Source organism: Dama dama, chromosome 3 (genome assembly GCF_033118175.1).
Source record: "Dama dama isolate Ldn47 chromosome 3, ASM3311817v1, whole genome shotgun sequence".
Classification (NCBI taxonomy): Eukaryota; Metazoa; Chordata; class Mammalia; order Artiodactyla; family Cervidae; genus Dama; species Dama dama.
The window spans coordinates 53,938,208-53,965,394 of NC_083683.1; the positions used below are offsets into that span (position 1 = coordinate 53,938,208).

Sequence of the window (27,187 nt, forward strand, 5' to 3'; positions counted from 1 at the left end):
AAATGTATAACTACAAAGAAAATGGGAGATGAATAATAAATTTAAACATTCCAAAGAAAGGAAAAAGGACTATGAAATAAGAACTATTAAACATATCAGCAACTACAGTAAATGGAAATGATTCAAGTAAAAAATATGTATCAAAAAGGATTTTTTAAAACTTAACTATATGTTGCTTATAAGAGAAAGTTATTTCTCTTGAATACAAGAATAAAAGTAACATGACAAAAAAAGATTACATACCAAAATTAATGTACATGAGACATTAGAGATTAAGGGCACTACTTCATAAAGATATAAAATAATTCTAAACTTATATGCAATTTATATTACAGCCTTAATATATAAAAGTAATAGAAACATTTAAAAGAGATATGAGAATCCACAAACATATTTGAAGTTTTGACACAACTCTTTGCGAGAAACTGTTAAAGACAAGCAAAATCAATAAGGACATATGAGTTGACATAATTATAAACTTTAGCTAACTGACATAGTAATAAAACAATGCACTCAACAAATAAAAAATATACCTTCTTTTCAAGTACATAGAACACTCAGAAAAACTGACCATGTGTATAGCCACACATAAGTTACAACAAATTTCACAGGACCAAAATCCTAAAGAATATGTTTTCTGACTACAGTGGTTTTGAATTCGAAATTTTTTTTTAAACCCACAAAATTGCCATATGTTCAGAAACTAAGAAATAGTCTAAATAACTCTAAATAAGAAAACTCCACAGAACATTAGGAAAACATTCCAAACTGAATGACAATAAACATCAAACTTTGGAAGGTGAGTTAATGTTATGTTGAGAGGGAATTTTGTGCTTAAAAGAAAAGCTACAAATCAGTAAGTATCTAGTTCAAAATATTTTTCAATAACAACAATTTAACCAAAAAATACAGAAGAAAAAGAACAATAAAGGCAGAACATAATGAAACATAAAATCAAAACGAAAAAAAATGAACAAAACCAAAAGCTGTTTCTTTGAAAAAGACTAGTGACTCACTTCCAATCAACAGAACAAAGCAGAAGTGACAGACAATATGTGACTCAAGAGAACAGAACAAAAAAGGCGGCAGCAAGGTATTATTTTTTTTCTCTCACTCTTGGGTCACCAGCTCTAGGGGAGGCCATGATTCCACGTGAGGAACTGAAACTCGTGCCAACACTTACATGAGTGAGCTTAGAACTGGATCTTCCAACTCCAGTCACATCTTGAGAAACTACACTGCTTGTTATCAGCTTGACTGCAACCTCTTGAGAAATGCTGAGCCTGGATCCCATCAGGCTTTGTCTGTTATACCTGAGAACTTAAACCAATTCTAAAGTTTCTACAGAAATTCTATACCCATGAGGGGGGAAAAAAGCAAACAAACAAACAGGGGGAATTAGCTCTACTGGATATCAAGACTTACTATAATGCTCCAGTAATGACAGTGTGGTGCTGCTCCAAGCACCAACAGACCAATGGAATAGAAAAGAGACCATAGACAGATTCACACATATATGGACACCTGACTTACTACACAGGGGTCAGTGCAGAACAGTGAGGAACATACGGTCTTTCCAAGAGATGCTTCAGGGTCAAATGGATATCCAGGTAGAAAGCAATGAAACTCGATCCCAGCTACACTTAACATACACTATACATAAAATCACTTTCATATGGATTGTAACTCAATGTAAAAGACAAAACAGAAAAGCTTCTAGAAGACAATAAAAGAGAAAGATATCTTAAATAGGAGACAAAAGATACTGCTTTTATTTAGTCTTAGAAAAAGACTAAAAAGTCTGTGATTGAAAGTAAGAATTTTTATTCCTCCAAAGACATCGAAAGGATGAAAAAGCAAGCCACAAAATAGGAAAAGATATCTGCAACACATGTAACTAACAAAGGGCTTGAATTCAGAATTTAGTAGTCAAAGAACTTCCACAGAGTAGTCAAAAAAACAAAAGAATTCAACAGGAAAACAGCAAGAATCTCCACAGGTACTTTACAGAAGAGGACCTCTATGTGCCAATAACTATATGAAAAAATCCTCAGCATCATCTGTAATCAGGGAAATGCAAATTAAAACCAAAAGGAGCTATATTACATATAACAATATCAATGAAACTCATAAACACAATGTTGAACAAGACGCTAAGCACAAAATAACATATACTGTATAATTCTATTTATGTAAAGCTCAAAAACAGGTATAACTATACTACAGTGTTAGGAATCAATATAGTAGTTACTTTGGGAAGGGGGGGTAGTGATTAGGGTGGATGTACGAAGGAACTCCTGGGGTGCTGGTAATCTCTATTTCTTTCCTTAAATGATAGTTTTCACTAGTGCCTGCTTTGTGAGAAGTCATTTAGGCTAACAATTATGTTTTGAACACTCTTTCTGTACATGTGTTACATCATTAAAGTAGAGCACATCAGGAATCATAGCAAGAGTTTAACATAAGTGAACATCAGCTAACCAGAAAACTGAATGATGCCAAACTACTCATTTCTTCCCCAGTTCAGATAACTGAGGGATTGATTCAGTTCTGAGGTAGACAAAACAAATCTCTAAATATTTGGAGAAACTCTCCTGGCAAATTCAAATAAATAAGTATAAATAAAATAGAAATGGTATATAATGTATTGTCCAATTTCCTGTACTATTTTCTTTAAAAGCAAAATTTTAAAAAGAGGAAGAATAAGGGGAAAACGAAGACAACAATGTAACTGACTCCCAACATCAGCTCATTTCTAATGCTTAATTTCAAGTTACCTTTAAGTAGAAACATAAGATTATCTTAGTGCAACTTTTAAAACACCTTCTCTAAATGAATTGAAAATATCAGTTAACTAATATTGTACTCAGCAAATGCATGTGTAAAACAGACAAGTTTGTTATCTCCTTGCACAATACCTGAATCAAACAACAGTTAAGAGAAGACAGTAGATGTTATAGGAATCACATCTTAAAAATAAGGGAAGACAAATGAAGGAGGAAATATAAGAACAATTTATGTTTTAGGAATGGGGAGGGAAAGCAGGGGATTCTAAGGAGAAGAAAACATTAATCTTTTATGGTACTTCTTACGTCTAGAAAAATAGATAAGGTTCAGTGAGATTTAAAAGAATGGAAAATGTGAAAGGAAAATTAAAAAGCCCTCCAAAATAAACAAAATATTTCATACTAAAATTTTCACATTTCATTTTTAACAAATAAAGGGGAAAGCTCCCCAAAACAAAAACAGAATAAAAAGACAAAAGGTAAACAGCCAAAATCCTCACACGGATGAGAAAACAGCCTTTCAGAGTTAAAGTTACACAGGAAACTTGCTATAAAATATTCCTAAGAGGTAATGTGAAAGTAGTCAGTATTTCAAGGTTGCAAAGAAACAAAGTAATACTAAACAATAACCACTTGTGATTTCCAATAAAGGTCTTTCACATGGAAAGTGAAGGTTGCTCAGTTGTGTCTGACTCTGTGACACCATGGACTGAATTCACCAGGCCACAATACTGGAATGGGCAGCCCTTCCCTTTTCCAGGGGATCTTCCCAACCCAGGGATCAAACCCAGGTTTCTCACATTGCAGGCAGATTCTTTACCAGCTGAGCCACAAAATCTTATTAATTCAGCAGGAAAACAAGAAACTAATTTCATTTAACAAATGAGGAAAAAAGGCTCTAAGAGGTTAAAGCAGTAAATGGAAGCATCTAGCATTTTCTGTCACATTGGAAATGTGCCTAATGTGAAACACTCAGAGACTAAGTTAAATTGTCAACTTACAAGAGAGGAACTGAAGAGCAAGTGACAGTAATTTGGAACCACTAGCAAAAATCCTTATCTAACACTGGGTGACAGGAAACAAGGGAGGTAAGAGAAGGAAGCTCATACATGGGCTTATGCCATGGGGAATACTTATATTGGGTACTTTTGTTTAAATGATGACAATCCAAGGGATAAGGTCCAGGATGGTCACATCTCCTCTGGTACTTAGAACATTTTAAGTATGGGTTTTGTAAGACTTGGTATCTGTACTGTCCAAATTTTATATTTTATGTAAAAATAGTACCTTAATAGATCCCATCACCATATTTACGGATTTATATCAGATATAAATACCTCACTTTTCATTAAGCATAGAGGTGGAGACACTTGGCTTTGACATTTCAAACATGATACAAATTACCTTCTGAGACAGCTTGCAGGTGAAACTCCCTCGTGGCTCAGACGGTACGGTAAAGCATTTGCCTGCAATGCAGGAGACCTGGGTTCGATTCCTGGGAAGATCCCGTGGAGACAGAAATGGCAACCCTACTCCACTATTATTGCCTGGAGAATGCCATGGACAAAGGAGTCTGGCAGGTTACAGTCCATGGGGTCGCAGAGTCAGACACGACTGAGCAACTAACACACCTACACCCTTTAAGTGAAAACTTTACACTTAATGTTTCAGCAACAAGTGTCTACAGTAAGAACATAAACATAATCTGACTGATAAACTAACTTTCAAAAACTCTGAAATTTAGCCAAAATAAAATTTATTTTCAGTGTGTTTTGGGAATAAGAAATTTTTCAGAGGCAGATCTCAAATGAGTGTATTTTACTAAATCTATATATATGTAAAGTCCGAATAAGTGGTTGGTAATAACAGGCTGTTAAATACAGTAGGGTAGACTTGATGTCTAGACAAGATAGTGATGAGAGCTGCACTTTTACAAAGTTCGTTACTTGCTCTGGAAAAAAAAAACAAAGTGTTTCTATTATACAGGGTATAAGTATAAAATGCTTAGATCATGCATACACAAGATAGAGTTACCTCTGCGTTTGAAACAATTTAATTTTAACCCATCATCTGTTAAAAAGTGACTCTTTTCCATGTCTGCCAATCTAGTGAACCTTTTAGAAAGATGGTACATTTGATTAATTTTCAAGCCTTTTCACTTTAAAGGTGAAACAAAAATATCCTATTTTATCCTGAGAGCACAAGAGCAAGAGCTGGTGAGAGGATTGTGAAGAATCAGCTACACAGAGAGATGGTGACCGAAAATAGACACTCTAAGTAAAAAGAAAACGGCCATAGGCAGACAGTGATTAAATGGAATATCGTGTTTACTGAAGAAAACACTAACTGCACAATTCATTAGCTCAACAAGTACTAATTAATTCCTGACTGATGCACAGCCATGACAAATATTTGAGTTTTTAAAAAGCACTTTAATTTAAGTACCCTATGTCCTCTGTCATTAAGAGGTTTAAAAAAGAATCAACACCTAAATTTTCTATAGTTAAATCTGAAATTAGCTTTTTTATGTACTCACATAATAGTATGTACAAAAGAAGCACTATTTAGCCTTTAATTTTAATACAGTTTAGATTAGGAAGAGACCTATTATTCAGACTAACTTCTTATTTTGAGGAAAAAAATGAAGAAAAGCTAGTGAGCTGCCCATACGTTCACAAAATGGTTGACATGTAAAATTAAAATTAAAATAAAAACTATATATTAAGTAGATTGATCTAGACTGAGAGTAAAATTGTATTAACCTATAAAACTAATGACCTACATAGGCAATAAAATGATTTCTGAAGTAACTTGATTTTTATTAAAGTGGCTCCTGCATGGCTAAGAAATAACATTTCCTCCATATAACAGGGTTGGCATAGCTATGACTGACTATAAAAAAATAATGTTTTTACTAAAACAAATGTTTTAAGTCTTTGAAAGTTAAAAGAAGGAAAGAAGAAAAATAAGCCATCCCCTCTATCAAGAGTCTCTGATCCTCCGGCTCATCTCTATCTCCCTCCTCCCTCTCCTCTTCTTCATGTAACTCTGTGAACCTCTCTGGGTGTCCCTAACGGGGGAGAATCTTTTCGCCATTAACCTAGAAGTTTTGCTATCAGTGCTGTATAGTTGGACAAGTCCTGAGACTATAGGAAGAATAAAACTGAAATCCAGAGGCAGGAGACTTAAGCCCAAAACCTGAGAACACCAGAAAACTCCTGACTACATGGAACTTTAATAAGTGACCGTCCAAAAGCCTCCATACCTACACTGAAACCAACCACCACCCAAGAGTCAATAAGTTTTAGAGCAAGACATACCATGCAAATTCTCCAGCAACACAGGAACATAGCCCTGAACGTCAATATACAGGCTGCCCAAGGTCACACCTAACATATAGACCCATCTCAAAACTCATTACTGGGCACTCCACTGCTCCCCAAAGAGAAGAAATCAAGTTCCACGCACCAGAACACCGACGCTAGCTTCCCTAACCAGGAAACCTTGACAAGCCAATCGTCTAACCCCACCCACTGGGTAAAACCTCCACAATAAAAAGGAACCACAGACCTCCAGAATACAGAAAGCCCACTCCAGACACAGCAATCTAAACAAGATGAAAAGGCAAAGAAATACCCAACAGGTAAAGGAACATGAAAAATGCCCACCAAGTCAAACAAAAGAGGAGGAGATAGGGAATCTACCTGAAAAAGAATTTAGAATAATGATAATAAAAATGATCCAAAATCTTGAAAACAAAATGGAGTTACAGATAAATAGCCTGGAGACAAAGATTGAGAAGATGCAAGAAATGTTTAATAAAGACCTAAAAGAAATAAAAAAGAGTCAATTAAAAATGAATAATGCAATGAATGAGATCAAAAACACTTTGGAGGGAACCAAGGGTAGAATAATGGAGACAGAAGATAGGATAAGTGAGGTAGAAGATAAAATGGTGGAAATAAATGAAGCAGAGAGGAAAAAAGGATCAAAAGAAATGAGGACAACGTCAGGGACCTCTGGGACAATGTGAAACGCCCCAACACTCGAATCATAGGAGTCCCAGAAGAAGAAGACAAAAAGAAAGGCCATGAGAAAATACTCGAGGAGATAATAGCTGAAAACTTCCCTAAAATGGGGAAGGAAATAGCCACCCAAGTCCAAGAAACCCAGAGAGTCCCAAACAGGATAAACCCAAGGTGAAACACTCCAAGACACATATTAATCAAATTAACAAAGATCAAACACAAAGAACAAATACTAAAAGCAGTAAGGGAGAAACAACAAATAACACACAAAGGGATTCCCATAAGGATAACAGCTGATCTATCAATAGAAACCCTCCAGGCCAGAAGGGAATGGCAGGACATACTGAAAGTAATGAAAGAGAATAACCTACAACCTAGATTACTGTACCCAGCAAGGATCTCATTCAGATATGAAGGAGAATTCAAAAGCTTTACAGACAAGCAAAAGCTGAGAGAATTCAGCACCACCAAACCAGCTCTTCAACAAATGCTAAAGGATCTTCTCTAGACATGAAATGCAGAAAGGTTGTATAAACGTGAACCCAAAACAACAAAGTAAATGGCAACGGGACCACACCTATCAATAATTACCCTAAATGTAAATGGGTTGAATGCCCCAACCAAAAGACAAAGATTGGCTGAATGGATACAAAAACAAGACCCCTATATATGCTGTCTACAAGAGACCCACCTCAAAACACGAGACACATACAGACTAAAAGTGAAGGGCTGGAAAAAAATATTTCACGCAAACGGAGACCAAAAGAAAGCAGGAGTCGCAATACTCATATCAGATAAAATAGACTTTCAAATAAAGAATGTGAAAAGAGACAAAGAAGGACACTACATAGTGATCAAAGGATCAATCCAAGAAGAAGATGTGACACTTATAAATATATATGCACCCAACACAGGAGCACCGCAATATGTTCGGCAAACGCTAACGAGTATGAAAGAGGAAATTAATAGTAAGACAATAATAGTGGGAAACTTTAATACCCCACTCACAACCATGGATAGATCAACTAAACAGAAAATTAACAAGGAAACACAAACCTTAAATGACACAATGGACCAGCTAGACCTAATTGATATCTATAGGACATTTCACCCCAAAACAATCAACTTCACCTTTTTCTCAAGTGCACACGGAACCTTCTCCAGAATAGATCACATCCTGGGCCATAAATCTGGTCTTGGAAAACTCAAACAAATTGAAATCATTCCAGTCATCTTTTCTGACCACAGTGCAGTAAGATTAGATCTCAATTACAGGAAAAAAATTATTAAAAATTCAAACATATGGAGGCTAAATAACATGCTTTGAATAACCAACAAATCATGGAAGAAGTCAAAAAAGAAATCAAAATATGTATAGAAATGAATGAAAATGAAAACACAACAACCCAAAACCTATGGGACACTGTAAAAGCAGTGCTAAGGGGAAGGTTCATAGCATTACAGGCTTACATCAAGAAACAAGAAAAAACCCAAATAAATAACCTAACTCTACCCCTAAAGCAATTAGAGAAGGAAGAAATGAAGAACCCCAGGGTTAGCAGAAGGAAAGAAATCTTAAAAATTAGGGCAGAAACAAATGCAAAAGAAACTAAAGAGACCATAGCAAAAATCAACAAAGCTAAAAGCTGGTTTTTTGAAAAAATAAACAAAATTGACAAACCATTAGCAAGACTCATTAAGAAACAAAGAGAGAAGAACCAAATTAACAAAATTAGAAATGAAAATGGAGAGATCACAACAGACAACACTGAAATACAAAGGATCATAAGAGACTACTACCAGCAGCTCTATGCCAATAAAATGGACAACTTGGATGAAATGGACAAATTCTTAGAAAAGCATAACTTTCCAAAACTGAACCAGGAAGAAATAGAAGATCTTAACAGACCCATCACAAGCAAGGAAATCGAAACTGTAATCAAAAATCTTCCAGCAAACAAAAGCCCAGGACCAGATGGCTTCACAGCTGAATTCTACCAAAAATTTAGAGAAGAGCTAACACCTATCTTACTCAAACTCTTCCAGAAAATCGCAGATGAAGGTAAACTTCCAAACTCATTCTATGAGGCCACCATCACCCTAATTCCAAAACCAGACAAAGATGCCACAAAAAAAGAAAACTATAGGCCAATATCACTGAGAACATAGATGCAAAAATCCTTAACAAAATTCTAGCAAACAGAATCCAACAACATACTAAAAAAATCATACACCATGACCAAGTGGGCTTTATCCCAGGAATGCAAGGATTCCTTAATATCCACAAATCAATCAATGTAATACACCACATTAACAAATAGAAAGATAAAAACCATATGATTATCTCAATAGATGCAGAGAAAGCCTTTGACAAAATTCAACACTCATTTATGATTAAAACTCTCCAGAAAGCAGGAATAGAAGGAACATACCTCAACATAATAAAAGCTATATATGACAAACCCACAGCAAGCATCACCCTCAATGGTGAAAAACTGAAAGCATTTCCCCTGAAATCAGGAACAAGACAAGGGTGCCCACTCTCACCACTACTATTCAACATAGTGTTGGAAGTTCTGGCCACAGCAATCAGAGCAGAAAAAGAAGTAAAAGGAATCCAGATAGGAAAAGAAGAAGTGAAACTCTCGCTGTTTGCAGATGACATGATCCTCTACATAGAAAACCCTAAAGACTCTACCAGAAAATTACTAGAGCTAATCAATGAATATAGTAAAGTTGCAGGATATAAGATTAACACACAGAAATCCCTTGCATTCCTATACACTAACAATGAAAAAACAGAAAGAGAAATTAAGGAAACAATACCATTCACCATTGCAACAAAAAGAATAAAATACTTAGGAGTATATCTACCTAAAGAAACAAAAGACTTATACATAGAAAACTATAAAACACTGATGAAAGAAATCAAAGAGGACACAAACAGATGGAGAAACATTCCGTGTTCATGGATTGGAAGAATCAATATTGTCAAAATGGCTATTCTACCCAAAGCAATCTATAGATTCAATGCAATGCCTATCAAGCTACCAACGGTATTTTTCACAGAACTAGACCAAAGAATTTCACAATTTGTATGGAAATACAAAAAACCTCAAATAGCCAAAGTAATCTTGAGAAAGAAGAATGGAACTGGAGGAATCAACCTGCCTGACTTCAGACTCTACTACAAAGCCACAGTCATCAAGACAGTATGGTACTGGCACAAAGACAGAAATATAGATCAATGGAACAGAATAGAAAGCCCAGAGATAAATCCACGAACCTATGGACACCTTATCTTCGACAAAGGAGGCAAGGATATACAATGGAAAATAGACAACCTCTTTAACAAGTGGTGCTGGGAAAACTGGTCAACCACTTGTAAAAGAATGAAACTAGAACACTTTCTAACACCATACACAAAAATAAACTCAAAATGGATTAAAGATCTAAATGTAAGACCAGAAACTATAAAACTCCTAAAGGAGAACACAGGCAAAACACTCTCTGACATAAATCACAGCAAGATCCTCTATGACCCACCTCCCAGAATATTGGAAATAAAAGCAAAAATAAACAAATGGACCTAATGAAACTTAAAAGCTTTTGCACTACAAAGGAAACTATAAGTAAGGTGAAAAGACAGCCCTCAGATTGGGAGAAAATAATAGCAAATGAAGAAACAGACAAAGGATTAATCTCAAAAATATACAAGCAACTCCTACAGCTCAATTCCAGAAAAATAAATGACCCAATCAAAAAATGGGCCAAAGAACTAAATAGACACTTCTCCAAAGAAGACATACAGATGGCTAACAAACACATGAAAAGATGCTCAACATCACTCATTATCAGAGAAATGCAAATCAAAACCACAATGAGGTACCATTACATGCCAGTCAGGATGGCTGCTATCCAAAAGTCTACAAGTGATAAATGCTGGAGAGGGTGTGGAGAAAAGGGAACCCTCTTACACTGTTGGTGGGAATGCAAACTAGTACAGCCATTATGGAGAACAGTGTGGAGATTTCTTAAAAAACTGAAAATAGAACTGCCATATGACCCAGCAATCCCACTTCTGGGCATACACACTGAGGAAACCAGATCTGAAAGAGACATGTGCACCCCAATGTTCATCGCAGCACTGTTTATAATAGCCAGGACATGGAAGCAACCTAGATGCCCATCAGCAGATGAATGGATAAGGAAGCTGTGGTACATATACACCATGGAATATTACTCAGCCATTAAAAAGAATTCATTTGAATCAGTTCTAATGAGATGGATGAAGCTGGAGCCCATTATACAGAGTGAAGTAAGCCAGAAAGATAAAGACCATTACAGCATACTAACACATATATATGGAATTTAGAAAGATGGTAATGATAACCCTATATGCAAAACAGAAAAAGAGACACAGAAGTACAGAACAGACTTTTGGACTCTGTGGGAGAAGGTGAGGGTGGGATGTTTCGAGAGAACAGCATGTATATTATCTAGGGTGAAACAGATCACCAGCCCAGGTTGGATGCATGAGACAAGTGCTCGGGCCTGGTGCACTGGGAAGACCCAGAGGAATCGGGTGGAGAGGGAGGTGGGAGGGGGGATCGGGATAGGGAATACGTGTAACTCTATGGCTGATCCATATCAGTGTATGACAAAACCCACTGAAATGTTGTGAAGTATTTAGCCTCCAACTAATAAAAAAAAATAAAAAGAAAAGAAAACTCAAAAAAAAAAAACGAGTCTCTGAGTACTCTCTGCTTTAGAACATTAGATTGGTACCCTCTCTGGATCTTAAACTATTCATGTGTACATTTTAACTGTAAGTTATCAAATAAATATATAATCAGCCATTCTGTTAATAGAAAGACTTACTTACAGGTAGGAATAATCAGCTTTTTCATAAAACATAAAACTTTATATTATTAAGTAGTATCCTGAAATAGCCAGAGGTCTTAAAAATGAATTTGCCTTCATGGTACATGTTCTTTTTTTAAATTACCTAACAAACAAGAAGAAAGACAAGATAGACTTGCCCTCCTTACAAATGGTGATTTTCTGCTGAGGAATATCATGAATAATGCATTTAAGGAATATTATCAATATTCTTTATACATTCCCAGAATTAAGACTGGCTTAGATATTATTAATTGCATCTACTAACATATTTTAAGAAAGGCTGACAGAGATTAGTACAAGGAAGAAGTTCAGATTCTCTGCAGACTCACATATTACAGTTACTCTCAAACTTGGCAAGCCATCAGAACCATGAAAATTAAACAGGTATGCTGCTGATCTCCTATGCAATTATTAAAACCTGGACAGCACTTCACAAGACCTAAACACAGCATCTGACACTCACAGTATTAAAGCAACTGTTCCACATCCCAAACTGTTCATTTTAAATACTGTTTATTTTAAACATACACATATATACTTTTTAATGTGGAGAAAACAGAGGATTTATACTTTGAAACATGGTTTCCAAGGGATTATAAATGTCTATTAATAGGGGACTAGTTATATATATATATATATATATATATATATACTGAAATATAATGGTCACTAAAACACTGAACAGGACACACACCAACTTTTATCTCTACTCACCTGAATCAAACATGTTCCAGAGGTGTGTTTGTGTGTGTATACTATGTGCATACACACAGGGTATGTATACATGTACACGCACAGACATAAATACTGTATGTAAACTCTGTATACACATATACATATGTATCACTTATCAGTTTATCTATACACTGGGAAAAGAAACTAGGCAGCTAAAAATTATGCGTGAGGAGGAAACTTGTTTTTCACTGCATAATCTCTTGTGTCTTTTGAATTCTATCCTTGTGTATTTTATCAGTCAAAATACATTTTTCAATAGATGGGTTGGACAATATTTAAACTAAGCCAAAGGACATGCTTTTGATATATAACCATAACTTTAGTTCCTAATTAAACCTTATTGCTGTCAATATAATCAACTGCATATCTGAATAGAAAATACTTGCATTAATATTTGTTTCGGGTGATATTTACAAAGTGTTACAACCTATCCACTGAATACTTAAGGTCTACACATTATATTGCACCTTAATTATACCACAATTAAAAAACAGTATAAAACATCTTACATAAAAGGTGGTAATTAATCACTTTCAGCACATTAGAAGCTATGTATGTGTGCTAAGTTGTTGCAGTCATGTCTGACTCTTTCCAACCCTAGGAACCGTAGCCCACCAGGCTCCTCTGTCCATGGGACTTTCCAGGCAAGAAAACGAGATTGGGTGGTCATGACCTCCTGCAGGAGATCTTCCCAATCCAGGGATCAAACGTGCATCTCCTGAACTGCAGGGAGATTCTTTATCACTGAGCCATCAGGAAAGCCCAGAAACTATAGAAGAACATATGAAAATACAGTCACTTCCTTTCAATTCCTTATTAGTAAAATCAGCATCACCTGAGAGAATGCCAGATATTCGCATCTCAAGCCCCATTCCAGAACTACTGAATGAAAACCTGTATCTTAACAAGATCCCCCAGTGATTTACAATACACTGAAGTTTGAGAAGCTCTGACAACTTATTAACCAGAATATTTATGGCTGAAATCCATGAAGCTCTTCTTTGTAAAAAGCCCCCTAGATGTACAATAAAGGCAGAGAATCACAATATAAGTGCTGTGCCTTGAGAGTGAAGAGATGAAAGGTTCTTTTTTTAAGACTAGTTGGCATGGCAAAAGAACTCAATAATCTTCAGCTTCCGATAGCTCAGCTGGTGAAGAATCTGCCTGCAATGCAGGAAACCTGGGTTCAGTCCCTGGGTTGGGAAGATCCCCTGGAGAAGGGCAAGGCTACCCACTCCAGTATTGTGGCCTGGAGAATTCCATGGACTGCACAGTCCATGGGGTTGCAAAGAGTCAGACACCACTGAGTGACTTTCACTTTCACTTCATACACCCACTATCCTTGTACTGCTTCGTTAAGTACCCATTTCTCTACAACCTTCTGTGTCCTTAGGAGGATTTTAGCCACCCTGACACTCTTAGTCATATGATCGGCTAGGTCAACCATGTACACGCACATTTTTTGTCTGTATGCATGTATATACACACGTGTGTATACTCATTGGACTCCACCTGAAGAAAGAGGAAGATAGAAGAAACTAAGTCTGATCTTGCCAGTGGGATTACAGGTAGACTTAAATATTATATGCCAGGATCCCAAGAAAACAGAGGATCTCACTGAGAGGCTATGTCTAAGCACAATTTTATCAAAATATGAGGGATTTTGTAAATCTAAAATAAGACAATTCCAAAGAGTTAATAGTAAATATTGTTTTATCCCTAAAGGTACAATAGAGCAAAGAAGTTATATAACAGGGGATTTCAATTTATGTGCTTCATTCAAAATAACAATTTGTTAAAAGACAAGATTCCTCACTAGTAATACAGCAAGGAGTAGGATGGACTTTCAAGCCAAACAGTTCAGTAACAGTAGGCATGTGAGGGCTTTTGTAAACACCTGAACCAGAATATGAATCACCTATAATTTTGGAGGTTAGATCTCTCTAGGAATTGCCATAATGACAGAAGAAGTTCTGAAGTTTGCCCCTCAAAGCTCAGAAACCAGGAAGCCTAGGAAAGTATTTCCATAATTGAATGTAAACTGTGGCCCAAATTGGGTAAGAGGAGATATCAGGGGAAATAAAAATAAGGGGGAAAAGATATACCAGAGAATCCAAAGCATAAGGAGGATAAATGTGCTGGAACAAGAGAATGAATCATATTCACTAAAAGATATTCACGTGAAAGTGAGATGATTCAAATGATCTCTAGCAACATAATATTCAGAGATGCAATCTGACGTCTTCTGGCTCAGAGAGTTTAGATCAGTGATTCCCTGCCATATGATTACAAGCTGTAAGCTTTTTAAAAAGGAACCTGTACCTCTATCCTACCAAATTATTATATGCCCAAGAATGAGATGGCAATAAAATGGCAAAAACATAAATCCACTCTTATTGAAGTGATTCTGATCCAATCTATTTCCATATACATGACTTTGAACAGTAAATAAGCCACATTTGTAGGCCCTTTGAATTAAATTTTGGTCTGAAGATTTAGCTTATTATATATTGCAATATTGCCTCAAGTGAATGACTTTCTTGGGATTCAAGGGCTGAAGGACCTAATTTATAGCCTTTAAAAAATTATATGTGGATATTTATCTTTATATGTGAACATACTGTACTAGACATACAAGGAGAAAAAGCAACTTTGCTATAACACCAACATTTACATTCCTACATTATTCTAAGCTTGATTTGTTGGCCTCATCTATGCAGGCCCTTTTGGGGGAGGCTATTATTCATATTTTAAATCATGCAGTATTTCAAGCATATGGAAAAATATAAAACCTTTATAATATTCCTATCCATCTGGTCTTTAACCTCTAAAAATAAATGCAGGCAAGTTGGAAATGGAGAAAATGGGAAGTAAACCCCCTTAAGACTAATTTTTTTCATTTTCACTATAATGTTAAGACATGATTTGTAAAATAATTATGTATTATTATTTCCTAGTTTTGTGACATTTTTGAGGAACTTTGGATTGATTTTCTTGTCAATATATGAAAACTAAAGTACCTTAGCCAAAACATGGTAGCTACATTCCAACATTTAATATCATTAAGTTCTATATTTTATAATGGTTTTACTTTTTTAATGCATCAGAATATAGTAATGACCTTTTAGATTTATTTTTCTTTCTTTAGGTCATCTCTCCTTGCACAATATGCTTCAGTATCAGATTTTTCATGTGTTTGAACAATGGGCAGATGAAAACAGAAATATAGTCATATTTACATGTCAAGCATATATAGGTATCTATATAAAAACCTGGTTTCATACTAAATTTTGTGTGCTGCTAAGCTAGGCTCTACCTCTGACTAGTCAAGATCAAACTATGATTAATAGCAAGAGAAAGTAGTACTAAGATTAATAAACAACAACCCAATACTCCCTTCCAACAGGGAGGTCAGTCAAGTTTTTCTACCAGTTATGTTCTTAAAAACAAAGCCCTTGCTTTCATGAAGTTTCCATATGGTAAAGGAGACAAGCAAACATATGTCAAATGGCACAGGGGGGAAAAGCTAAAAAGGAAAGTAAGTGAGAGTAAAAAGACAATAATAATGATATACATATTCACGCTGGAAGATACACCTAGTGAGAAAACTATTTTACTCTCATTTAATTGATATCTTTAAAGGTACTAATCTACCTTTCATATAGCCAAGTTAAATAGGATTTTCTGTCTCCATTTTCCTATACTCCTCCAAGCATCTGACATTGCTACCAATCCTGTTTTGAAACTCTGTTGGCTTACTGACAAATTTCCTATCTGGCTTCTTATCTTTTGCATTAGATTGGCATCAACATAAGTTGCACTATCATATCTAGGATTTAAATAAGATCTTCTATTTAACCAACAGAAATAGATTCTAATTGATGTGGAAATAGCACCTTGCAAAAAGGTTTCATTTTGTTCTTAATTTCCAATAGTTTTTAGAAGATTCTATAACAATATAATAACATTTACTCAAGGCATTAGAGAGTAACAACATCAAAAACAAACAGCTGTACATGTTACATTTTATAAAGTCCTTTTATATTTACTACATTTAATTCTCATAAAGTGATAATACCCAATAAGGTAGGTAATATTTCCATATTGAAACACTTTCAACTTTTCTATGCATAATGAGCATATGTGAGGAGGATTAAAGAGGAAAGGGCTACTACATTTTAAATCTTAGGAAAGACAAAGCCTCTAGGCTTATTCCATTCCAAAGTTATATTTCACACTGTATTAAGACATAGATAGAAGGTTTTATCCTATAATGATTCCTTAAGCAATCTATTCAATCTATTAAAAATAAGATCCTGAGTTTTCAGAATGATATCATTAAAAATTAGATTTAAATACCTACCCTTTATTTTTTCTTTAATATATGAAAAAAGATTAAAGGTATAATGAAAACCATTAAGAAACATCTGTATTCCCAGTATTCAAAAATAACATTTGCTAACATTTTGGTATATTTAGTATTTCTTTCAACTCACCTCTATTAGTAGGTTAAAAACCTCTATTTAGTAGGTTTTTAATTGTTCCACACTAACTAGAATATTCTCTAAAATAGAAGCTTGCTTTTTATTAAAAGAAAAAAAGTAAGCAGGGGTGGGAGACAAAACTGATCACAATTACAGTGAAATCATATTGAACACTTTTTTAGAATGTTTTAAATTGTAATTTCAGGGTCATAAATGAAAAAAGATAAAATGAAACATATTTATTCAATAAATATTTACTGTAATTATTATGTACAAAATGAACAAAAGTTTTTGTACTTTAGCAGACTGGATTCTCACCTGTTCAATCTCTTTGGTTTTTGTTGCTATTGCTTTAGAGCGACTGGTTAGCTGACTGTCTTCAAACAATTCTATGCCATCTGTTGCATTTGACTCAGGTTCTACTGGATGGTCAATGAACAATGGTGCTGTGGATCCCGCCTTTAGAAGAAATTAGATATCCTTCGTTACTTTCTTAAAGGACATATAGCATTTTAGATGACTACATATAAGCACTAACTGGCAGATTATCTCAAGAAAAAGCACTAAATTTGATGTGCTACAAGAAAAGAAACACTTTTAATTTTGTTATGCATAATGAACATACGAGAGCTATCCAGGTGGTACAGAGGTAAGAAAAATCCGCCTGCCAATGCTAAAGATGCGAGAGATGTGGGTTCAATCCCTGGCTCAGGAAGACTCCCTGGAGTAGGAAATGGTACCCACACCGGTACTCTTGCTGGGAAAATTCCAGGGACAAGGAGCCTGACGGGCTACAGGCCACGGGGGCACAAAGAGCTGGACCCGACTGAGCACACACATACATAATGAAGATATGTGAGGAGGATTAAAGAGGAAATTCTGGCTACTTTTTAAATTTTACATAGGACAAAGCCTCTAGGCTTACTCCATTCCAAAATTATATTTCATACTATATTAAGACAGAGCTAGAAGGTTTTGTCCCATAACTATTTCTTAAGCAACTTATTTAAGAAACAGAAGAACAAAGTTCAACTGGAAGACAGAAGTGTGAACAAACATAAACAAATAAAATAAACAGGAACATGGAAAAGGGCTCTACTTCCAGAAGTTAAAAATACCATTCCTCGTGTAGTCTAAGAATTATTGATTAACTGAAAACAACTCCAACCAGCAGTAACAATTACTTCAACAATACTGCAACAGTTCATTAATGAGTAAATAATCCCACAAAAAGCCCAAGGTCAATTATTTTACTGTCTAAAAATACTTTTGTTGAAAAGAGAAAAACTAAAAAAATGAAGGAAAACTACTAGGGAATGAATAAACTAATGAATAAAGAAACTATTCATTAGTTTACTCAAAAATTTATTCTATGATAAATGCCAAACACAGCTCAATGAACACTGGATTTATCAATGAATGGAACAGACAAAAGTTCTTGCCTTCATGGAGGTTGCAGTAAGCAGCAATTTGGAAAGCATGAAGTTTGAGCTAATATATTTTTGTTGGGTAGGAGGTGAGGGAGAAAATAAGAAACTTGTTTGATTTTTTTTTTTTAGAAACTTATACTTATTACAATTTATGGTTGTTGTAACTGAAGTAGCAACAAACAGCAGTAGGTTTAAAGAAGGCACAAGATATATAATAATTAGTGGTATTTTTCATCAGTAAGAGCAGTCACATTTCAATGCCTCGTGTGTTGTACACTGCCATAACCTCTTTAGAGATTAATTTGGCAGTATTTATCAGAATGCACCACATATCCTTTGCACTCAGCACCTTCACCTTTAAGAACTTAATTTATAGATAAAACATGTGCAATAAATGCTATGATATGGCTGCCATCAATAGCAAGTGGTTGAAAACAATCTAAACGTTCATCAAATAAAGTGTGCACTGTCTAGAACCAAGGAATACTAAGAAATCATTATAAAAAAAAAAACAGTCTATATATATTACATAATGTATCCTAACTTTTCTCCTGGCAAGGCCTAAAGGTCATTCCCCATAAATACACGGCCAATTGTGTCAAAAACAAAAGGGAAGAAAGAAATATGGGTGTCTATGCATTTATATGAACAAACTATTTCCATAGGATATTATCTCTGAGGAAAAAATGATACAAGAGACTGTCTCAATAGGAATAACTTAGAAGAAACTGTACCTATTCCAAAGCCATTTGAATTTCTGACACATGTATGCGTAATCTACTTTTTTTAAAAACCTGGTTTTTACAAGTCTGAGTTACATATCTTAAGGGATTTGAATTTGAAGTATATGAATCATTTAAGGGGCGAGGGTTCTGGGAAGATAGCAGAGTAGAAAGCACTAGCAATCTGCCTCCGAACCTACACAAAAACTACAGTGGCAGAATTTGTCTGATTTAAGTACTATGCAACTCTACTCTGCTGAAGCCTTGCCCCATGCAGAGGAAGATAAACTGAGATTACATTCAGCTCTCAGCACTGTAGCAGGTGGCCATGTCCCACTCTGAGCCACCTGGCAGGGAGCTGTGTACATGTCCTAGAGCAGCTTATACATAGCCTATGGGAGTCAGGTTGGGCAAAAAGCACCCCATCCTCCAAAGAGCAGGAAACTAACTGTGCTCCAATCACCGATTCCTGCTTCTGATCAAGAGGTGCAGACAAAGAGGTGAACAGACATTGTTACTGTACCTCCCCCATTGTTGCAAGCCCCACTTACTTTGGCTGAAGTGACTTCCAGGGTATATAAAGGCCAAGCACCCTACCACCCCACCTTCATTTTTCATGTTTCTTCTTTTGGGAGCAAGACATTAAAAATAAGGATGTTTAATAAAAAATAACTGTATACATGGGTGAAGACAGAAAGTAACTGGGTATACCAAGGGAAAAGCTCAGAAAGAACTAAGAAGACTTTCAAAGTTTTCACCTCAGGCTGATCCTCAGTACAGAAATAGTGGCCAATAATAAAAAACAGTAACAACAACAACTGAAAAAACCCCAGCAAGCCCCAGAAAAGAGGAAGAAGACGACTCTCAGAGTTACCACACTGTTAGAATCAAACATCCAAAGTGCACCAAAAAAATTATACAAAGAAACAACAAAGTATGGTTTATTCAAAGAATTAATCAGCAAAAACTACCCAAGAAAAAGACCTAATGGAAGATATACTGGACAAAAACTTTTTTCAGAGCTAAGAAGATCAATGATTACAACAAAAATGTGCTGCTGCTGCTGCTAAGTCGCTTCAGTCGTGTCCGACTCTGTGCGACCCCATAGACGGCAGCCCACCAGGCTCCCCCGTCCCTGGGATTCTCCAGGCAAGAACACTGGAGTGGGTTGCCATTTCCTTCTCCAACGCATGAAAGTGAAACGTGAAAGTGAAGTCGCTCAGTTGTGTCGGACTCTTAGCAGCCCTATGGACTGCAGCCTACCAGGCTCGTCCATCCATGGGATTTTCCAGGCAAGAACACTGGAGCGGGCTGCCATTGCCTTCTCTGAGCAAAGTGCTTATTAGTAATTAAATTTAGTTTAGTTCATTAGATATATATTTTGCAAGGTACTGGAGGGAAAACAAGACATGAGGTATATTCTACCTCTCTATTTAGATAACCAGACTGGTAAAATAAAAAAAAAAAATTTTTTAATAAAGGCAGTATAAGGTCATCAGTGAAATAGTGGCAAAAATTTTTACAACAGTAAGGGAAGAATGGACTTCCCAGGTGCCACAGTGGTTTGAAAAAACCCACCTGCCAAAGCTTGAGACAGAAGAAACGTTACAGTCCACAGGGAGTCAGACACAACTAAGCACAGACAGCAGGGCAGAAAATCGGAATCAAGAAAGATATTGCATCTTATTATCTCAAGCCCTACTGATTTCACTGACTAGATCTGAGTTTAAAAGATAGCCATGGATGTTGGGCATACTTTACGGACAGGGTAAGTGGCGAATAACACCTGATATGTGGAAACAACATAATTCACACTTTCATATTTAAGTAAGAAACATGTTAAAATCTTCTTCTACCGCAAGAAGCAACTTGTTCTACTGTGACATTCTAATAACCTTTGAATAATTTGATTTTCAACTTGATAGCCAAAAGGAAACTCTCATGGCCACATGCTTATGGATAGTAAATTATATCTCTATTAAATTTGACTGAAAGCTCTTTGAAAGCCAGGATGGTGCCTCTAATGCACTGTTTGATACAAACAGATGCAGACAGACTATTTAGTGAATTTAAATAAACTATGAGAAAGCCAGTATAGTATTATTTTGTATATTTTGTATATATAGTATATATATTTTGTATATATAGTGTCCCTGAACATACATGCCTTAAAACATAATCCTAAAATGTGCACTCTGCAAAAATTTAAAGTCAAAATTTTGATAAATTATGCAAACATTATCATTTATTCTTTTGTCACAGATAACCGATGAGCACATTAACATACTAAAATCTCTGAAAAGTGCTAAAATGCCAAAATCAACCTACATCTTTAAATCTAGCATTTCCTAAATGTAGTGGGGCTAACGGGCTTCCTTGGTAGCTCAGTGGTTAAGGATCCACTTGCCAATTTAGGAGACACAGGTTCGATCCCTGGGTCCAGAAGATCCACTGGAGAAGCAAACAGCAACCCACTCTAGTATCCTTGCCTGGAAGATACCATGGACAGAGGAGCCTGGTGGGCCATAGTCCATGGGGTGGCAAAGAGTCAGATATGACTTAGCAACTAAACAATGACAACACTGGCACTAATAGAATCTTTTTTGTTCTTCCTCAGGTCACTGAGACTGTTCAGAACTATCATTCCTATCAAATACTTTCAGAAATTCCCTATTAGAGTCCAAAAGGTCAAAGTAAAAATCTGAACAGAATAGTGAACTCTAATATTTCTGATATTTAAGCATAGCACTGAATTTATCTTCAGCTTCACTGACTATCTATAAATTACATGGTCTCCCAACCAACTTGTTTAAAACTATATTGATGACAGCAAGAGAAGACAAACTGGAAACCTAAATATTTAATCCCCTCTCTTGACAGTTATATAAAGACTGTCACTAAACCATGAACGAGAGGACTATGAAAAACTCTTCCCTATCATCAAGGTCTTTCCATCCACCTCAAATCAGATAGGAGTTTATAGAACCAAGGCCAACATTCTTAAAACGTCTATATCTCAAAAAAACAACAACAACAACAACAACAACAACAACACATGGATCACTGAAATGAGCAACTATTTAACAACTGCCTAAAAACAAATGTGACTATCCTTGCCCAAACGACAGAGTATCCTAAGAATTTCCCAAATGCCTTTTCTCCAGTATGGAAGACTATCAACAAAACTTGAAGGACATTTCAGACAATGCTACAAGACTGATGCTGCTGCTCAACACTAATGACGTACACCAACTAACAAACATACTATAGTAATTTCAACAGTACTCTTACCTTGCCTTTGCTCCAACAGAAAATCATCTCTGACCTACGACTCCACACACAGATTTCAGGATTCCTGACTTCTCATTCATTCAAAATCTAGCAAATTCTGGGCACATTACAGAGAAAAAAACAAGAGTGCTGGAAAAACATCTTTCAAGACCCAATGTCACTGACTATTCAGAGTCGAGATCCAGTCAAGAAATGAAAAAAGACTATAAATAGAATAATAAAAAACTGGAAAAGATGGAGAGTAAGATTTTTTTTAAAATTTCAGTTCAGTTCAATTCAGTTGCTCGGTCGTGTCCAACTCTTTGCGACCCCATGGACTACAGCACGCCAGGCTTCTCCTGGAGCTTACTCAAACTCATGTCCATTGAGTCGGTGATGCCATTCAACCATCTCATCCTCGGTCATCCCCTTCTTCCTGCCTTCAAGCTTTCCCAGCATCAGGGTCTTTTCCAATGAGTCATTTCTTCCCGTCAAGTGGCCAAAGTATTGGAGCTTCAGCTTCAGCATCAGTCCTTCCAATGAATATTTAGGACTGATTTCCTTTAGGATTGACTGGCTTGATTTCCTTGCTGTCCAAGGGACTCTCAAAAGTCTTCTCCAATACCACAATTCAAAATCATCAATTCTTCATTGTGCAGCCTTGTTTATGGTCCAACTCTCACAGCATACATGACTACTGGAAAAACCATAGCTTTGCCTGTATGGACTTCTGTCGGTAAAGTAATGTCTCTGCTTTTTAATATGCTGTCTAGTTTTGTCAAAGTTTTTCTTCCAAGGAACAAATGTCTTTTAATTTCATGGCTGCAGTCACCATCTGCAGTGATTCTGGACTCCACAAGAGACTGAGCCAGACCTGCCTTTGTGTGTTTGGATGTCTCCTGCAGAGGCAGAGGTCAGCTGTGGCCTGCTGCGGGGACAGGGGCTTCGGCTACAGCAGACCTGGGAGGTGCGGCATATGAACCCCACCACATAGCCACCAAGCAAGACAACCCACAAGCTGGAGAACAATTATGCCAAAGATGCTTGCGCACTGTTGTGAAAGTTCTAGGGCCCACAACAGATTTCCCAAACTGGGGATCCAGCAAAGGGACTGAGAACCCCCAGGGAATTTGACTCTGAAGGCCAGTGGGATTTGATTTTTTTAAATTAAGAGATATCAAAATGACAAGGAGGGAGAATGAATAGTCTTAATAAAAGCTTTTCTAACTGAAGATACGTGGGCTTTCCTGGTGACTCAGTGCTAAAGAATCTGTTTGCCAATGCAGGAGACGTGGGTTTGTTCCCATTGAGATGATCCCATAGAGAAGAAAATGGCCATACACTCTTAGTATTTTGCCTGGAAAATGTCACACAGCGAGGAGCCTAGTAAGCTATAGTTCATGGGATCGCAGAAGAGTTATATATGACTTAGTGACTAAACAACAAGAATAATTGAAGATACAATATTTAGCAAACAAAAAATTAAGTATTTTTTGGAAGCTTTTGGTTTAATTACTCTGAGAAAAATTATCAGACATCAAAATCAGCAACTTTAAAGTACATACTTCTATTATTAATATAAAAACTATTACTCTAAATTCTTAAGGAAAATAGTTAAATGACCCTATTAAATGTAATACTCTTAATGCTTTGAAACAGCACTAGACAGCTCATGCAGCTCAATTCCAGAAAAATAAACAACCTAATCAAAAAATGGGCCAAAGAACTAAACAGACATTTCTCCAAAGAAGACATACAGATGGCTAACAAACACACGAAAAAATGCTCAACATCACTCATTATCAGAGAAATGCAAATCAAAACCACAATGAGGTAGCATCTCACGCTGGTCAGAATGGCTGCCATCAAAAAGTCTACAAACAATAAAAACTGGAGAGGGTGCGGAGAAAAGGGAACCATCTTACACTGTTGGTGAGAATGCAAACTAGTACAACCACTATGGAGAACAGTGTGGATATTCCTTACAAAACTGGAAATAGAACTGCAATACGACCCAGAAATCCCACTACTGGGCATACACATAGAGGAAACCAGAATTCAAAGAAACACATGTTCCCCAATGTTCATCGCAGCACTGTTTACAATAGCTAGGACATGCAAGCAACCAAGACATCCTTCGGCAGACAAATGGATAAGAAAGCTGTGGTACATATACACAATGGACTATCACTCAGATATTAAAAAGAATGCATTTGAATCAATTCTAATGAGGTGGATGAAGCTGGAGCCTATTAAACAGAATGAAGTAAGTCAGAAAGAAAAACACCAATACAGTATATTAACACATATATATACGGAATTTAGAAAGATGGTAATGATGACTCTGTATCCAAGACAGCAAAAGAGACACAGATGTAAAGAACAGACTTTTGGACTCTGTGGGAGAAGGCAAGGGTGGGATGATTTGAGAGAATAGCATTGAAACATGTATATTACCATATGTGAAATAGATCGACAGTCCAGGTCTGATGGATAAGACAGGGCACTCAAGGCCGGGGCACTGGGATGACCCTGAGGGATGGGGTGGGGAGGGAGGTGGGAGGGAGGTTCAGGATGGGGAACACATGTCAATGTGTGGCAAAAACCACTACAATATTGTAAAGTAATTAGCTTCCAATTATAAGAAAAAAAAAGAAATAGCACTAGAGAGGTACCAAAGAGAAACAGCTTGATGTTTTTGATACCTTTACTTGAGAATATGCATAAATATCTATTACTATCTCTACAGTAGTAAGGAAGCTTTGGCCTATGTAAGAAAAACTGATAGCTAAACGACAGGGACACATCAGCATTTTAAAAGAGAAAGGCTCTATTTCTGTAAGCACTGACAGGGCTTGTACTGATCTGTACTTTCCATGAGCAGTGTGTATTAGTTCCTTTGGAAAGGTCTTTCCACAGTGTATTAAGATGCACGCAGGTATATAATTTACACACTGATCTCCAACGTTTCATCTCTTTCATCAGAGGACCTTTCTTAAAAGGCATTCAAAAATATAAAGTCAGAAATCTCTTCCAAATATAATCTATCACGGTACAGAGATTTTTATATTCTCTGCCATGTCAAAATAATTTCTCTAGTAACAAATCCTGAATCTAGAAGATTAACTTTGCCCACGAAATATCTGTATTTCTTTTACAGGTTACAGAAAAAATTTTCAGTACATTTTCAAATATTTTAATGCAAACATTTTATAAAGCATATTCTGTGGACCCAAAAATGTTCCCATTTTTTGGTACTCAAGATTCATCAAAAATCACAGGTAGACCAAACAATGCATAATTGCATTTCTTGGGATATATATGAAAAAATTTGCATAGAGTATAGCATGTAATATAAATATAACCCAGATCCAAGGTTTAATTAGATTTTTGTTCTGAATTCACTGATTTATGACTGGTGGCTTAGCATTTCTAGAAATACTTTTAAAAGCTCATAAAAGCAGCATATATAAATACTGCATCTTCCTAATACTCCACATTTATACCATTCTTACACTTCTAAACTACAAGAGACATTCAGACATAGTAAAATTACTGAATTCAGAGTAATTTATATTCATTTTATTACTATGTGTGGTAAAATTTGGTAATTCATGAGGACATTTTCCCCAAATACATTTTAAAACACTAGAAGAAACCAAAATTTCATCTATAATTTAAAATCCAGACAAATAAAGAAGAAATTATGCCTTACCTCATACTCAGAAATTTCGGGTAAGTTACTCTCATCTGCCTTCTCTAGCTTTTCAGCGGCCCACTTGCTTGCAGCTTCAGCAAGTTCCTTTTCAGTTAGCCTACTGGGTTTGTCTAATACCTAGTAAAAACAAAAGAAAGGTTCTGTTACAATTCTCAAGGGTTTTTAAATTTCAAATACATTAGGAAGTATATCCCACTTAATGCTTAAAATCATAGAAGCCTTCAAATTTACATAAAGAACAAGTACATTCTTTTTCAAAAATAAACAGAATTTCTTTAAGTTGCCTTTTGTTTGGGACATATAGACTAGATATGACTCATAATTTCATTTATATAAAGCTTTAGAAATTCATCTAATGAATGAAACAAAAGACACTGACAATTAACTAATACACTATATACAATTTACAAATTGTATATTGTATATATTTGTAATATATACAATTGTATATTTGTATATATTTGTAAATTTGTAAATCGTATATAGTGTATATAGACATTATATAGAATGTCGACATTATATTGAGAATATATAGACATTACACTGAGTTCAACTTTATATCTTTAATTATATTCAATGAAATAAATAATGACAAAATTTCATAAAGGTAAATTCCTAATTAATACAACAGAAAAGTCCAGATATGCTATGGCTGGGTTTGAATAGCAGTTTCATCATTAGGGAGGGTAGGTGATTTTATATACATATCTTATGATACTGTGAGCCTTGGTTTCCTCATTTACAAAATAGGGGTTACTAATATTATATTCATGCTTAAATAAAGTGGTTGTGAGACTCAAGACAGGTAACAGACCTGAAAGCATCTAGTGTAATGCTTGGTAGCTCAATTTCATCTCTATGTCTTACTTCCGTACAGTCGTGTCCCTCTTCCTAAACACACCCCCGCTGGATGACAGTGGCAGTAAAAATCCCACGTTGGCTAGCAGTGCCAAAAAGACACACCCTGAAAGGTTTAACAGAGCTTTGGGTAAAGACACACCAGCTCAAGCTCTGGGAAAGGAAGTTGGAAACTGAGTTCAACCATATGGGCAACAATACAACAAATAATGTTCATGAAATGAAGCCTCAATAAAAATTCTAGAGACTGA

The 27,187-nt window shown here is 35.9% G+C and overlaps 1 protein-coding gene across 7 annotated transcripts in view; it reads right to left on the reverse strand.

Moving 5' to 3' along the window:
- The window catches only part of PPHLN1 (periphilin 1), a 154,130-nt gene that overhangs the window by 37,709 nt on the left and 89,234 nt on the right, over window positions 1-27,187 (reverse strand). For all 7 annotated transcript variants that reach the window (XM_061129690.1, XM_061129722.1, XM_061129714.1 and 4 more), the window contains 2 exons: window positions 26,076-26,195; window positions 17,257-17,397 (listed from right to left, as the gene is read on the reverse strand). In XM_061129690.1, the coding sequence (XP_060985673.1) occupies window positions 17,257-17,397; window positions 26,076-26,195 (261 nt within the window). The remainder of the gene's footprint in view (window positions 1-17,256; window positions 17,398-26,075; window positions 26,196-27,187) is intronic.